The 16,447-nt window shown below is 57.1% G+C and overlaps 4 protein-coding genes across 4 annotated transcripts; 1 reads left to right on the forward strand and 3 right to left on the reverse strand.

The window, feature by feature from the left end:
• Positions 1-3,435: 3,435 nt before the first annotated feature.
• K452DRAFT_153577 (uncharacterized protein) lies at positions 3,436-4,126 on the reverse strand. Its single transcript, XM_033535566.1, has one exon. It carries the CDS (start codon positions 3,957-3,959, stop codon positions 3,558-3,560), a length of 402 nt encoding a protein of 133 aa, XP_033399852.1. The 5' UTR covers positions 3,960-4,126; the 3' UTR covers positions 3,436-3,557.
• On the reverse strand, positions 4,127-4,667 carry K452DRAFT_153576 (uncharacterized protein). Its single transcript, XM_033535565.1, has one exon. It carries the CDS (start codon positions 4,576-4,578, stop codon positions 4,294-4,296), a length of 285 nt encoding a protein of 94 aa, XP_033399853.1. The 5' UTR covers positions 4,579-4,667; the 3' UTR covers positions 4,127-4,293.
• An 89-nt stretch (positions 4,668-4,756) lies between these two features.
• K452DRAFT_223987 (uncharacterized protein) lies at positions 4,757-9,376 on the reverse strand (the record flags this gene model as incomplete). The annotated part of the gene is made up of 5 exons (XM_033536661.1): positions 4,757-5,536; positions 5,597-6,357; positions 6,412-6,733; positions 6,776-7,087; positions 7,154-9,376. Coding segments are annotated over 5 exons (4,398 nt in total), but the record flags the coding sequence as incomplete, so codon positions are not given.
• A 1,166-nt stretch (positions 9,377-10,542) lies between these two features.
• K452DRAFT_223390 (uncharacterized protein) lies at positions 10,543-12,867 on the forward strand (the record flags this gene model as incomplete). Its single annotated transcript, XM_033536617.1, has 2 exons — positions 10,543-10,826; positions 11,271-12,867. 2 exons carry the CDS (start codon positions 10,543-10,545, stop codon positions 12,865-12,867), a joined length of 1,881 nt encoding a protein of 626 aa, XP_033399855.1.
• Between the last annotated feature and the right edge of the window lie 3,580 nt (positions 12,868-16,447).

Below are 16,447 nucleotides of genomic sequence, written 5' to 3' on the forward strand. Positions count from 1 at the left end.
TTTTTGGAGGTGTGCTGTCTGTTTGGCTTGCCCTGGCTTGTCTTCGGCAATGCGATTTTCGCAAAGTGTCGTTGGAAGAGCGAGCTATGGGAGGCTTGGCTGGTGATTTGGACGCCGGATACTGTCGTGGTGGGTAGAGAAAAGCTTGATAGTCGTAAAACAGAAAGGGCGGTTAGGTGGGTGCTGCATGTGTAGGCGTCACTGAGAACTAACTCGGCGAGGAACTTCCAAATATGCGTCCTAGGATATTTCCGCAGCTACATCCAGGGCTTACGCTTGTAGCCAGGTAGGGAGTGATCCATAGAGACTGCCTAAACCTTCTCGTAAGGGTAGCAAGGTATTGCGATAGTGTTGTTGTGTATTATCTACTACTCTAGATCGCTTCAGTTCGAAAACCCAAGGGCTCTAAAAGACGAGGCGTTGAAGTTCCTACTTTCTATCTCCTTAGACGGTAGATATCTCTTCAGTGAGAGACGCTACAGTGCCGTTTACTTTGTATACTGCGCTTCTGGATTTGTGTCAAATAGACTCATATGGACAGAACAAAAATGGTCTGTCAGGCATGGTGTTAGGGAAGCTTGGAATTGATATAGCTTCCCATGATATCGGAGGTTCGGGCTCTGCTCTGCTCTCCTCCAAGTATCCTAGCAGCATTCAGGACCCGTTCTCCCGACAAAAAATACAAACCTTTTACCACGTATTTGTTCATTAATCGGAATCCAGTACAGCCAAACAGGTGAGATCATATGCTCTATCAAGGTCTCGCACCGTGCATCAAGACGGATTTACCTCAGATGCCTGTGTGTATGTACAGCGCTCGAGCCCTACCAATTCCAAATACCCAAACACTTGATACCAGGATGGCCGCGACTCACCACAGCAGATATATAGTATATCTCACCACGACACGCGCGCAAGGACCAAACATGGCGTCGCTACATTCCTTCGACTCCTGCGCGCCCAAACACCTGACATCAGGGCACGTCTCCCCAGACAAAACAAGCAAGCAGAACCGGACCCGATCCAAAGCAAGGAAGACCGTCTGAGGCGGAGCAGCAGCCGCGCGCCCTCAGTGACGCACGCACGCCCGCCCGCCTGCCTCCTGATCCAAACCAGAGAGAGCCAGCCGTCTGCGCAGCAGCAGCAGCAGCAGCAGCAGCAGCAGAAAAAGGGGCACCGACCTCGACCATCAATCACACACAGCACGAAGTGTCCGCGTACGTACGCTCCCCGCGCATCTTCATGCATCCTGCTGCAGCGCGGAGAAGATCTCGTATCAGCAGCACGAAGCCGCCGATGCGCGCGCACCGGCCTGGCCTCTGTTTCGGGAAGCAGCCCGCCACCGCCGCCGCCGACGACGACGACGCGCGCGCAAGGCGGCGTGTGTGAGATTTACACCCCACGGACACTGGCGATGTCATTCCCGTGCCGGATAGATAGGTACCTAGGTAGAGGACCTTAAGCCACGCCGAAGACCTCAGCCGCGCAGTCCGTCGTCACTCCTTGCTCCGGGCGTACGACAGGCGCGCAAGCAGGCAAGCAAGCAAGCAAAACGAACTCGTCGAGCTACATCCGTACGGGGTCGTGAAAACCAGGCGCGCCGTGCCGTGGTGTGAAAGCGTGAAAGGTGCAAAAGTCAAAACGCGAGTCCAGGCAGCCAGACCCCGGCACCCACGTTCCAACGGGCGCCGATCTCAATCGCCCGCCCTTGCGCCCGCGTGCGTGAGCGCATCCTTTTCGCCTACGCCTCGAGTCAGGCCGTGCATGGGCATGGGTGGTGCATGCTCCCGTCGACGACGTCAACCTTCATGCGCGGCGGCGCATAAAGGCAATTTGATGGGTACGAGCGAAACAATCAACCGTGTTTGGCACTTGGTGCGAAAAGTGACGGAGCCGGCCATCCACGGTATCAGCTTCAGCTGCGGATGTAAGTAAAATTGCAGCGATGCAGGGCGCGACTCACAAGTCACACACCATTCACCGCAGCTAGCAGCTAACCAGTTGCAAGCCTGCTCTCCGTCGAGGCCAAATCAATACAATCGCCAACAGGCAACAGGTCAAATCAATACAATGAATGCAACTCAGCTTAACTCTTCCTAGCGGTAGTCAACTAGCGATAATGAGCTAGCGAGCATTGAAAACAAGGGTACTCGTGCAATAGCTCGTCCGCCATCCCGGCCCCCCGGGAGATGATGGACCCTGGCGCGGCGACGGCGCAAGCACCCCAACCGGGCTAAAAGTAAACACAGCGTTGATGTCATTGCCGGCTTAGGAGCCTGCCACGCGTGGGCAGCGTGACTCGGCCGGCGCGGGGGACGCGGAAGGAGCGGGCGTGCTGCGTAGCGCGTTTGATTAGACGGGCGTGATGGGCATGGGCAGGCTCTGGTACAATAGTGGTGGTGATCGCGCTGGTGGTGATACGCGTGTGATGATGATGCGCGCGCGCTGATGCCTGTTTCGTGTGTGTGTGTGTGTGTGTGTGTGTGTGTGTGTGTGTCTTGCCTCGACATCACAGACAAACACAGAGAGACGGAGAGAGAAAGAGAATGAGAGCACAAGAAGACGAAGCAAGCAAACCACCATGATTAATTTCCCTCCCCGTCACCAATCCTTCCCGCGAAGCCCGCGCAGCCAAAGCCGTTGCCCTGAATCACAAAAAGTACCTCTGATGATGATGATGATGATGATGATGCCATTGGCACCCGCAGATGCCTGTTTTCAGGTTTCCACCTATGCCCCGAGCCGCCGCTTTTGGAAGCCCTCCTCCGCCGCCGCCGGCCCCCTAGGGGAACCGGGTACTCAGGCATTCAATCAGTCAGTCACCCAGCAGGGAAAAAAAAAAAAAAAAAAAAAAAGTTACTTCATAAAACCCGCGCGCTCGCTCGTTTCGCGCGCGTTGGTCAACCTGCCTTACTGCCACCAACCTCATCCCTCTCTTTCCTCCCTCTCTCCCATTCACTATACCACTACGACCTACTACCGCACCACGCACCACCAACCTCATCCCTCTCTTTCCTCCCTCTCTCCCATTCACTATACCACTACGACCTACTACCGCACCACGCACCACCAACCACACGCACTCCCTCGCCACCCAGGCAACCCAGCTCGCGCAACAAGGCACCCCGCGCCCGCGTCAGCGGCACCTCGCCTTGAGCACGCGCGCTGGACCCTGACGCCGCTAGAGTACCTGCAGCACCACCCGCTTGTCCGCACAGCGCAGCGCGCACAGCGGGCGCCACTCCCGCCTCACGCACGCGTGTGGTGGTGTGGCTGCCGGCGTTCCAAAGCACCTGCGCTACTCGTGCCCTGAGAGAAAAGCATGGCCGAACGAACGGATAAAATGCACGGCACGGCACGGCACGGCACGGCACGGCACGCCCAAAGCTCTCTCTCTCTCTCTCTCTCTCTCTCTCTCTCTCTCTCTGGGCCGTGGGGGGTGGTGGGTGGTGGGTGGCCGGCCGTAGGAGTAGCGGCGTCATCATCATCATCCCAGCAACCAGCTTTAATCGGAAATCAGGGTCCTCCTCCGTGGCTTAATTTCCCGCCATGAAATGCTAGTACAGTAGGTACCTAAGGTATGGACCCTCGCTCGCCCCAACCCAATCCAACCTGAGCCCCGGACTGCTGAACCATTCTTTTTTCTTTTTCTTTTTCTTTCCTTTTCTACTATTTTCTTTTCTTTCGTCTTCATGTGCCTGCTTGGCACGTGGCAGGCATATGGTTCCTTGTTTTTTTTTTTTTTTTTTGTTTTCTTCTTTTTTCTTGTTCGTCTTTCCTTCCTTTATTCCTTCCTTTGTCCGTATTCTAGACCCCGAGCCCAGCGTCTTGGGTGGGCTGGCTACCCAGAAAGGCGGTTGGGTTGGGTGGAGGTGATGACCACATGCTCGCCTCTCTGGCCAAGGCATGCTTATTTGCTTGCTTGAAAGCTTGCCAACCTCACCCACCCACCCATCCATCCAGGCAGCCAGCCAGCCACTAGGCTAAGCAGCCACCCACCCACCACCCAACCCTCCACCCAACCACCGCCCAGCCCCTCCCAAACCACAAAACGACCCCGTCACGCGGCAAGCCACAGACCGAGACTAAAACATGGCGTCACCACAAACCTCACTCACAAAACTGACGCACAAACAAAAAAGGTTGCCTCCAGGTCCTGAACCATTAATCCGCCATGTCCCCCCGCATATACCATACATACACACATAGCTGCTAACTCCCGTCCCTTTGCTCCCTCCTCCCAATCCACCAACTCCAGAGAATCCCTCAGGGGATAAAAAAAGATACCAAGCATCAACAAGCAGAGAAAAAGTCCGAATGAGCCTGCAGCAAGATGCAAAACAAAAAACAAAAAAAGGAGGGGGGATAAACCCCTAGAAAAATGAAAACCCAGCAGAGCAGCAGGTCTGTACAGCGTATACGAACAGACGTGTTTCCTAACCGTAAACTCCACCAAGAGCAGCGAAAGACTTTCTTCTCTTTTGAAAAAATCATGCGAAAGAGTAGAGACATGGATAGAGAATCGAAAGAGCCAGGAACAAATACTCCTTCGAGCCAGCGCTGGCCGAGCTGACGCATCGAGAGAATTGCCCAACAACTCTACTTCCCTCCAACGAAGAAAGGCAGTAGAAACGATCGATCTGTGGCATCCACAACGCGATGCTCAAAAAGCCTTTTTACCAAACAGCCCAAACGCCCAAGTTTCAATCGAGTTCAGCAAAAAGAGCAAGGAAGGATCAATCCCGGCCTATTCGCCTTAAAAGATCATCGACTTGACCTCGCCTCTACGCCCGCTCGTCCTCGTCCCACCCACCGTGTGGTGCTTCGGCGTCTTGTCCATCGACGACGGGAGCATCTCACTCCTGCGCTTGTCGGCGTTGCCGGTTGACCTGGTCGTCGAGCGGTCGTACATGCCAGGGCGAGTGGGATCGTACGAGAGGGGACGCGTATGATCAAAGGCGCTAGGACGAGCAGGGTCGAACTTTTGCGGGACAGGCGGGGGCTGCTCCTCCCTATCCTGTGCAGGTGCGGGTACGGATGAGGGTGCTTGTGCGGGTGCCTTGCCCGAGTTCGGCAGTGGAGGTTGAGCCTGAGCCTGCTGAGACTGGAACTGAGCTTGTTGACGGTGGTACGAAGGCACCCGACCAGACGAACGCTCGCCCTTCTCCTTTTGGAAGACCAGCTCCGTCCAAGCCTTCGAGCCTGCACTCGGAGCCTGTTTGCCCACAGTGTCGGAGAGAACCTTCATCCAAGCCTCCTTCTGCTCCGCATTGTCGGCATAGAAATCGATGGTCTCGCCATTGCCGAAGCGAATACGGAAACCTTCTTCCACGAAGGCATATCCCTCGTCCTCCTCGGCGAAGCCTGACTTGCGGCGGTTACCATTCCGAGAAGAGGTTGGCTGAGTCAGTGTTGACCGATCATCAATGAGCTTGGCGGCCTTAGCCAGGTTGATTGTAGCGCGTGGTTGACGCGTCGTCTCATGATAAGCGGTCAGCTTGGTTCCAGAGAGACGGAAGAAGCGGCGACGCCAGTACTGTGGATGTTGTTAGCCTCAAGCTCACACAAACTCCAAAAATTCCAGGACAAAACTTACCGGGCAATCACCACCCTGCTGGCTAAGGTGTCCCTCAAAGATTCTGCTCTTGATCTCCTCTGCCTCCTTCATCTCACGGATGCAAGCGCTCATGCTCTTCGGCATGTCTTCGTCCTTTGCGCCCTTGGGCTTGGGCACATACAGCAGTTGCAGCGTAAGCTTGCCGACCTTGTAAGGCGGCCTTCTCACGACACCACCGCGCTTGCTCTTGACTGAGCTTGCGATGTTGGGGTCGCTCTCCACAGCCCACTCGTTGAAGCAAGGAATGTCGACCACGAAGGGGCGCCCGTAGGCCTGGCGCTCGTGGTTCTTGAGGCATACGTAGGCGCGGGCGAACGAGCCATCAACGGCAACAAGATCGTGCAGCAAGTCCCAGGCCGTGGGGTTGGCATTGGCCCGCTTGGCGGCGGCAGCCGCTTCGCGCTCTTGCTGAGCTTTAAGAGCAGCTGCGCGCTCAATTTCCTCCTGCTGCTTACGCTCCATCTCCCTACGCTTCTTGGGAGAAGTAAGAAGACGGCCGAAGGCGGAGTTCGTCTTCTTGTGGGTGGGCTTGGGAGGAGCCGGAGCAGGTGCAGCAGGCGCGGCCTTCGGCTTTGGTGGGGGCTGCAACTTTGTCTGGAGAGTGAGTTGGAACTCAAGATCGTTCAACACGACGAGCTCAAACTCCTGTCCAATAGGCGAGCTGCGGTTGAGCTCAAGCCAAGCAGTGGTGACACAGTGAAGACCGTTGTCGAGCGTAAGTTGGAACGGAACCCGCTCAGCTGATGCAGTCGTTAGCGCATGATGCAAGCTGAGTTATGTTGGGAGTAGCTCACTCTTCGGCAAAGGTAGGTCAAGGTCCTTGACACCAACAACCTTTACAAACAACCTACCCCTCTCCATGTTCTCCTCATTCTCGTCGATCATGGACATGTCACCCGCGCCAGAAGAAACGTTGCTTTCTTGGCCCGGAAGCGGCGGCGCAGGGCCAGGAGCAGCCTTCGACTGGTTGAACTGACCACTAGAGACGTTCCTAAAACTCTTACGTCTTGTCTTACCATTCCAAGGCTCAGTCGTCCATGTATGGCTGCGATCACGGGTTCCCTTGCTCGAGCTACGATTTCCAGTCTTGGCACCTGGTGGAGGCACCAAGCCACGCTCCGTAGTAACGGGGGCTTCAGTCGTACTGTTGCTCTCCACAGGAGGATCGACCTCGTCACTAAACTTGCGGCTAGTTGCGACGACGACTTTAGTGTTCTGGCGCATAAGATATCCCTTCTGTGGACGCGTGGGCGTATATAAGTTAGCAGGTATGTTGCCATGACTATAAGAGTTTTGACCTGATTGCGCAGTTGCCGAGGCGTTTAAACCCGCGTAATGTGGTGCTGGGGTCAATTCTTGTACCTTTTGCTGCTCGACGACCCGGTCGAATTCGCGGTCAAGGTCGAAGCTCAAGTCTTCACCAATGTCACCAACCGGGAGGTCGATCTTCATCTTGAAGCTTTCGCGGCGCTTTGGCGGGTTGGCCGCTTCGCTATCCGATTTGCTCCTTTCCTCTTCACCTTCCACTCCCTTCACGTTCTCCGCACTATCCTCACCCTCGGTGGAGGTTTCCTCGGAAACGTGGGAGAGCTCAGAGGGTTCCTCGTCTGAATCTTGTTGTTCCATAGACGGATACCCGCCACTAACCTGCCTCCGAGTTTGCGCCATGGTATGGAAATCGACCGGTGTAGCAGAGGCCCGGGTTTTCAGCGTACCACCGGGCGCCTTGATGGTCGCTACGGGCTCGTCGACCTCCTCCTCTGACTCATGCTCCTCAGGTTCAATAGGATGTCTGATGACGGAGTCAGGAGTACCGGGCTCTTCTTCGTCAGACTCATCCTCCTGGGGAGTGGATGCACGTTGAAGGAAGTCTGGATCAGCCTGAAGCTTAGGCACGGAATCCAAAGGAGAAGGACCAGTCCGAGACTTGCCGAGATACGACTGAAGCTGGAGGTGGAAATCATCTTCGTTGGAGAATGAACCAAAGTCGGGCAAAGTGGAAGATACCTTCTGGTGTTCCTTCTTGGGAACGATATCACCTTCGGAAGATGCGATAACCTCTTGAGCCCTAGGAGTCGGTGGACCATCGTCCTCATCGGTGCTGCTGGTCTGGACCTTTTGCTCCTCCGGCTCCGAATGAGGATCAGAGTAGCGACTGGTATCATCGTCCTCGACATCAGACCCGCTGACATCATGACGAATGACAGAAGAAGACCTCTCAAGCCCGCCGCCGTCGCTCAGAATCGGAGACCCCTCGGCGCTGCGGAACTCAGGAATGGATTGCAGATCCGTCTCGCCATCGTCCTGCTCTTCGTTGACTGGAGTATCGGCAACCATGTCATCAAATTGCGAAGACGCCTCGCGAGAAGGAATGGGAACATCGGGATCGTAATCCACCTCAGCCTCGCTATCATCCGCAATTGAAGGTTCCGCGCTGAAGTCGTAATCATCGAAATTCTGGCTTTTGACCTTCTCGAGGATGGACTCTCTGGAGATAAGCGGGAACTTAATATCGTCGTCGTTTCCTTCGCCGCCCTCAGCGGTAGACTCCTCATGCCTTTCAGCATCCTCTACTGCCTCAACATCACCCTTGTCACTCTCGCTGTCTCTTGCAGAATCGTGCTTATCCTCAACAGTGGGCGTTTCTTCACGAGAGCTATCGAGCCCCATAAGCTGGAGCCGATCCTCCAAAGACATGGAGTTGTTGCTCATGTTGAGGATGTCAGATTTCGAGAATGCTGCTGCTCCAGGAGGCGACGGCAACGACCGACGACGCACAGAGGATGCAAACTCTGCAGCGGCAGAAAGGCCGGTGCTAGATCCAGGCCTGCCGTGAGGAGACTCTTGAGGAGGCGGAAGAGGCGGAAGAGGACGCATTTCAGATTCAGAGTTTGACCTGTGTGAGAAGGCCCTTGGGGGCGAAGAACTATCATCGTAATGATCGTCGTACGTGTCAGCGAGCGAACTGTTTGCAGCTTCTTGGTCCATGTGCCGCCAGTCTCCGGGCAGAACAACGGGCGTTTTTTCTGTATCTTCAAGAGAAGCGTCAAAGCTGTCGTCCCTGTCCAAGGACTCGTCCGGATCGAAGCCGTCGTCGTCCTCCTCATCCTCGTCATCGGAGATGAAACTTCCTTCACGCGAAGCCAGAGACGGGTCCGGGGTGATCATCTCGTACTCATTGACAACTGGGGGCTTGGCATCAAAGGTGACGCTCTTCGCATGCCGGCGCAGCGGTCGACTCGGTCCGTCACCGACGTGCTCATCATCCGAGGACAGGACGCCTTCCTCGTCGTTGTAGTGCCCACCTTGGCTGTACCGACCGTTTTTGTTGAGCGAAGATTTTATGGGAGAACCTGGTGCCTTAGCTGGTGAGCTGGACTTGGGCGGCGACATGCTAAGTTTGCTTTGAGGGATATCGCCGGTGCTGTTGCCGCGCGAATGGCCTCTTATCGAGCCGGTGCCACTGCTCAGGAAGCTTCCTTGGTTGCTAAGAGGACGGTTAGACGCGAGTGGACGTTCGACGACCGGTAATGAGTTGGGGTCGTACTTTGTCTTTTGCTCGCGCGCAAATATGCTGCTGTTCTTGACGCGAGAGGCCTTCATGAGGTTCTCGATCGAGTTGCGCTTAGGGGAAAGGATGCGGTCGGCGTCGGTGCCGTTCTCAGAGTCGTGAAGACCCGGGGAGTTTGGGTCGCGAGCCTGCCAGAAACGATGCTTGGAACCACCCGGGCCAAAGGGCGAGGATTCCCCAGGCGACGAAGCCTGGCTGCCGATCGACAGCTAACGGGCATTGTTAGTGACAGGGCGGGGTGGGCGTGGAATGCAGTGGCGTACCTTGGTGAGCTTGTTACCAGAGTTGCGTCGTTGCTCCATCGGGCTGACTTCAGACAACGGCCCGTTGTTGGGCGCAGAGCCGCTCATCTTGGCGGACGAGAGGGGAGGGGAGGTTTGGTTGATGTCGATGGTGAGCGGCTCGATCTGCGGGGAGTTTGATAAGTAGGTGGGTTATTGGATGTGGGGATAGATAGCCATACAGCCTCTTGTGGCATGTCTCCCGGGAAGGAGTATTGGCGAGGGTCAATTGGCCCGAGACACGTAGGAATGCACGCGAGGAATGCAGAAGCGCCGGGCGAGCCACGAGTAAGCGAGGGGAAGCGTGGCGCGACAGGACGTGGGCAGCGAGCGAGTCGCCGTGGCGGGAAAAGAGAGTGTGAGGAGTGATCGCTAGTTTGGGCGAGCGAAGAGGAGTGTTTTGGGAGAGTGACGACGCGACGGTCGCGGAATCGGTGTGGAGGATGGCCTTGATGCGCGGGCGCGCACGGATGGGCTCCGAAACTTGGAAGCGACACACGCTGTTCACCCCGGCAACGCCGCCACCGAATCACTTTACGGTGAGCCTGACTCGTAACTAACGCCCGATCCGGCCGACCCCCCGCTGCCTAAGCTGTCTAAGCCGCGCTGCCACCGCCGCAGGGCCTGCGCTGCGCCCGAGACAACTCATCCCATCAGGCCCGTCGCCCATGAGATGAGTCCGACGTCATCCATTCGCTGTGATGGGAAGGGACGCGTCTGTCACAGAGCCGCGGCCGTTTCGCACAAATAGAATGATGTCCGCGCTAACATCTGCAACCCCGCGCGCGCGTAGCCATGTCTTTTGGTTTGAGGTTTGACCTGCTCAAGGGGTGGACCGTGGCCGAGACTCTGCCGGTCGAGCCACACCTAGGGCTGTGACCTGTGGCTTCTCTAGCCGCCCTCTCGCTTGTCTTTTTTTTTTTCGCGTCTGCGGTCCGAGTCCAACGGCCTCGACCTCACCGCTCTGCCCTTTTCCCTTCCGGCCGTGTCCACAAATCCTTCTTTCAGAATTGCATGGTCCTGTAAATCCTCATTCCACCCCCCGCCGAGGACCACGGTCCTTTCCTTCCACCATGCTTCGCGCCGTCTCCTCTCTCTGTCCCTTTTGCGAGGTTCGCTCCTTGTTTCCAAGGACCGCGCCTTCGCAATGGCAGCAGACGCGGTTGGCCTCGCAGATGCGCTCGCGGACGCCCTCCCGCATGGCTCTGTCGCCCAAGGTCGCGCAATCGGGAAAGCCTGCGCCGCGCCGGCGCGTCGAGGGGCCCTTTGCTGGCTTGAATCGCACAACGGTACCACGCATCCCAGGGAGGCCAATGGAACAATCCGATTCTAGAGGCAGAGATTTCAAAGGGAGGGAGTCCAGAGGGAGATCACCGACGGGCTTCAATGAGAGGCCGCAGTCCGGCTTCCGAGAAAGACCGCAATCTGGCTTCCGCGACAGACCTCAATCTGGCTTCCGGGAGAGGCCGCAGTCCGACTTCAAAGGGAGATCGCAGTCCAGCTTTCAAGAGAGACCGCAAACTGGATTTCGAGAGAGATCTCAATCTGGTTTCCGAGAAAGGTCGCAGTCTGACTTCAAAGGAAGATCGCAGTCCGACTTTCAAGAGCGAGCCCAGTCTGGCGTCCAAATAAGACCGAAAATAAAACCGCGGTCTGGAAAGCCGCAATCCAACTTTGAAGGGAGGCCACAGTCCGGCATCCTAGAGAAACCGCAGTTCGATTCTAGTGGAAGGCCGTACGACTCCGGACGGGGACCACGATCTGGCTTTAAAGAGAGGCCGCAGTCCGATTCCAAAGAGAGAACGCCTTCGAATCTCCAGAAAAGGAATAACAGGTCCGGCAGACCAGAGCGACGGGATTCGGGCGATTACCATGCATTGAAGATGCAGCGGGCATTGCATCCGGTGTCTTACACGCAACGATCATCGATCAAGGAGCGGATCAGGGAAATGGACTCGTTCGACAGCTTTCCGTTGCTGCCGGTTATAAAAGAGTCGATCTCGACCCAGGCACTTCCCGGCCTCGACGATATTTCACCAACACCGGCTCAACGTGTCACTATACCGGCGATGTTGGGCATGGACCAAAAGAAGAGCAAGCACCAAGTTGCTGGAATGCAACAGTTCCTGCTTGCTGCAGAGACTGGTTCTGGAAAGACTCTAGCTTATCTCTTGCCTATTATGGATGCCATCAAGCGCCAAGAGGTGGTGGACCGCGAGAAGGCAGAAAAAAAGAAGGCAAAGGAAGAGGAGGAAAGGAGCAAGCGCATGTTTGAACTCGAGTCCCCACCCCTCGCTGGTGAAGAACATCCCGATGCGGGACGGCCACGGGCGATTATTCTTTTACCGTCTGCAGAGCTCGTCGCCCAAGTCGGCGCTGTGGTAAAGTCTTTCTCGCACACTGTCAAGTTCAAGGCCTCCCTCATCTCTGCTGCTTTTAGCGGAAATGTCATTAGGAATCGACTTTTCGCGCCTAGTGGCGTTGACATTGTCATCGCCACCCCGCACCTTCTCTCCAGCATTGCCGAGAGCGACCCTAACATCCTCAGCCGCGTTACGCACATAGTTGTTGACGAGGCCGACTCTCTCCTCGATCGCTCGTTTTCTCCTCTGACTACCAACATCATTGACAGGGCCTCACCCACATTGAAACAGCTGATACTTTGTTCCGCTACTATCCCCAGGAGTATGGATTCCTATTTGGAGAAGCGCTTTCCGGACATCAAGCGCCTCGTAACACCAAACTTGCATGCCATTCCCAGGCGTGTTCAGCTTGGCGTTGTTGACACATCACAGCCTCCCTACAAGGGCAACAAAGACCTTGCTTGCGCGGACACGATATGGAACATTGGCCGCCAAGCGACAGAATACTACGAAGATGGCCAGGAGACGGTCCCTACGAAGCGCATCATTGTCTTTGTCAATGAGCGCGAAAAGACGATCGAGCTAGCCAACTACCTAGTCTCGAAAGGCGTTGACGCCGTCGCGCTGAACCGCGACACGATTAACGAACGCAGCTCTCACTTGCTCGCGGCCTTCCAAGGCGTTGCCGGTGCAGAAGACAAAGACGGCAAGGCCAAAGCCAAAACCGATGCCCCTGCAGCTGCCCCTGCGTCGGATCCGAACCAGGGTCGCAAGGGCCCTGCGGCCCGTTCGCTAGCCAATACCAAGGTCCTCGTCACGACGGACTTGGGCTCCCGAGGCATCGACACAGTCGCCGTGCGCCATGTCATACTTTACGACGTCCCGCACACGACGATAGACTTCATCCACCGGCTCGGCCGGACCGGGCGCATGGGGCGCAGAGGCCGCGGCATCGTGTTGCTAGGCAAGGGCGATCGGGCCGACGTGGTCAAGGAGGTCAGAGAGGGCATGTTCAAGGGCCAAGCGTTGATTTAAGCTGTAAGTATCGAGATTTTGGCCTGGTGAGTGGCGCTTGTACGAGTACCTATGGTGACGACCATTTCTCCTCCCCCGACTACCGGGGAACTTTTGCTATGCCCATTGACGCCGTGAAGATCTCCCGAAACACAAAATGACGCGATGCCCGGAAGTCACGGAAAAGGGTGACCCCCCACCTTGACAAAGACGCCGTTAGCCTGATCATCCGTGGCTGCGGTGTTACTGTAGTGGGGGAGAAGAAAAAAAAAAGCTCCCAACAGTCTTCAGTGCGCGCCGTAATATTCTTATAAAAAACCGTGGAAGCGTACTTAATAAAGAGCGAGCAACATGACAATACACACACATACACATAGCTACTGTACCTAAAAAAAAAAATAAGGGCGCACGGATGCTCAGATCACGTACATCAACGTCCACACCGATAGATAAATCAAAGCACGCACACGCACCCCCTTCTCTCAAGAGTCTGACCGGCGGCACCGGTGACGGTCTGGGCCTTTTCCGCGTGCACAATAGCGAAAAATAGCCCCCATCCCCTCGTCAGGGAGAGGGAGAAGGGGGGACAAGGGCCGCGTCGCCTGATGCTGATGCTGCTGCTGCTGCTGCCTCCTCACCACGCACCCTGACCACGACCCGACCGACCGACCGACCGCCCGACCGCCTGCCTCGCCTGTCGCCACCGCCAGACCCGCCCCTGCCCGCGATTTGGCCCCGACGCTGAACCCCCTCGCTGCCGTAGGTAGGTAGCTGGTGCACAGCCGCGTGCGCTCACCGGTTCCGCACCGCCCCAGGTCTCCGCCGCCGTCGACGTCCGTTCGCGATGCTCGCTTGCGCCTCACTCTTCTTTGGCCTTCTTCCTCTTCTTCTGCGACCGCTACCGCTACTGCTACCGCCGTTGCCGTTACCGTTGTTGTCGCCCGTTATTGCCGCCGCGCCGCGGTTAATTATTGACGCGAGCGCAGCCACCTGCGCGCTGTATTTGCGTAACGCGCGGCATGCAGGCAAGAGCGAGCAGGGTGGGCGGCGCTACGGGACGGGCAGGGCGGCAGGGCGGCAGGGCGGCAGGGCCCTGGGTGCCTGGGATCTGGTCGCCGCCCTGTGCTGCTCCGCGCCGCGTTGCGTTGCGTTGCGTTACGTCAAGGGCCAGCGGCTGGAGACGGGCAGGCGCAGTCGACGGGTGCGTCGTGCCAGCTGTAGGTCCTGGCAGGAGGAGCGCACGTTAGGCGAGCGGCGGCGCGGGCGCGGCTGGAGTCGGAGTCGGAGTCGGCGACGGGTGCCTGGGTTCTTCTGGCTGCGAGATGGGTGGGCGCGCTTTGCGTGGTGTGTGTGTCTGTGTGTGGCTGACCTGTGAGGTGCCGACGGGTGGCCAGGCCAGGGCAGGCCAGGGCGGATGGACGGGCGGGTGGGCGGGCGGCCGATTGCTTGTCTGTCTTGCTGGGTGTCTGTGTCCCCGGCTTGTGAAGGCGACTTCGACGGCTCCCTGGGTACATATGTCGTCCAGAGCTCGATCGAAGTCGGGCCAAGGCATCAGACGTAGCATCGCATTTGCTCGTCCGGCCGGAGAGCGTACTGTAGCAGGCGAATATGCTGCGTCTCGAGGGAGGCGGGAATTGGCGCGTTTGTCTGCATGGCGGATGCGTGCCTCATCTGTTCTCGCTGGTGTTCCTGTGCCTGTGTGACGCCATTGCCGGCTTGGTGCGCGTGTCTATGTAGTACGTACCGTTCTCGACAGAGGGGATTTCATGGTTAGTGCGACGTTGTGGTGCCGATGCTGCATCTTCCCTTCTCGGTGGCTGGGCTTGTTCGTGTGGGCGGTGCTGGGTTTGCAGAGATAGGAAATGACTGCTATGGAGATAGAGGGAGGGGTTAGGGCCTCTAAGTCCACGAATGCTCATAGACTTGCGAGAAGCGCTTATTTCTGGGATGGCGAAGAGAAGTGACACGAGAATATCAAACCTCCACCACGGCAGCCACTGCAGGTAGCAGGCAAAACCGGCTCCTCCCACGTTCCATGGCTCCGCGTCACTCAGTCCACGCCGTCACAAGCGCTGCAGGCCTCCCAAAACAGCAACCCACGAGGCCGCGCAGGCCGCAACATCGAACGTAGTCGGCAATCCGCGGATGACAGCCGCGACAAAGGCACGGAAGCCGCCTGCCTCGCGCCCGAGGAATCCTCTTGGATTCGGCGGAAATGGCACGACGATGCGATGACAGTGGGTGGTGGGCTCATGCGATGGCGCCACCGGGGGGCAGCGAGGAGCCGACGGTATGCGAGGGCGAGCCGGGGCGCCACTGCGCGTGCGACCAGCCGGCGTTGGGCTTTTCCCAAGCGCGCGATGACGCGTGCGCGGCGGGCAGATGCGGCGAGAGACGGGAGCGGTAGCGGGACGGGCCGGGGATCGAATGAGACGCGGCTCAAGATCGCGTGATGATAGAATGAGGGGTTTCCGGTTGTGACACGAGAGAGGGTGGCACAGGTGGGAAAGGCGGGCGGGGTGGGGGTGCGGGATTCCGAGAGCGGGGGAAAGCGGAGAGCGGAGTTGCGATTCCGTGTCAAACGGGGAAGTGCTACAAGGGAGAACGGTTCCCGACCTCTCAAGAGCATGGGGTGACAAGACTCAAATGTCCCGGCCTGCCCCGGATTCGACTGTCTTGTGGGAGCTACGTCGTCGCTCGCCTTTTGTCTTTGCCGTCCCTCTCTAAAGTACACCAGCGCGTCGCCAACAGGCTGTTCGTGCTCATGCATCGTCCCGCTAGTCCCCAACCGCCTGCCGATCAAGGTTCGTCTGACGGGCAAAGGTCAGTCCACAAAAACTCTCTTACATTTCGTCTCTATGATTATTGAAAGCTTCGACACATATTTCGGACGCTTTTGCATGGCTTAACTGAGTCACCCATGCTTGAAAAAACCAAGGCCTCTATGAATGGACGGATTTCCTACCTATTAACGGTTGATTTTCCTTTACTTTGCGCCAGCAAGCCACCAACTACCAGCTACAGGTCGATCAGCGCCCATGGACCAAGCGACTCGACACGGCTGACTGGTGGCTTCACCCGCCCCTACCGCTGCGGTGAGAGGATACTTGCCAGTTGTGAGGAGGTACCTACGCGTCGCGGCAAATGTCGTGTCTCATCGGCGTGGAGTGAGAAGAGCGGAGTTATGCCCAACGTCCTCCGGGGGTTCCGGACATCAACAAGACTCGGAAAGGACAGTCGCCGGTCCCATTAAAAAACCAGATGAGAAATTGCGCATTCGTCGGCGGCATGCGTGGTAGGGCTGAGCCGCGCGCTGATAAATGTCGGCAGCCGAGAAAAACGTAACTCCGAGGCCCACAAGTCTGTTGCATCTCCCGAGCGCCGTCCCACAGCTGATGTCAACTGCGATAAGTTTAAACAACTTCTTCTTCAGGCACACCGCGCGCAGCGACGTCGGCACGTCGTGGGAGATGAGAACATGTCGTCATGACGGCATCTGACGATACAAGCGTGAGTATGGCTAGTGGTGGTTGGCAGCGGGTGGCAGAGGTTCCATGGCGCCTGTGGTGAGAGCGGCAGGAGAAAGTGCAGTGCTTGGCTG

Source organism: Aplosporella prunicola, assembly GCF_010093885.1.
Source record: "Aplosporella prunicola CBS 121167 unplaced genomic scaffold K452scaffold_7, whole genome shotgun sequence".
NCBI lineage: Eukaryota > Fungi > Ascomycota > Dothideomycetes > Botryosphaeriales > Aplosporellaceae > Aplosporella > Aplosporella prunicola.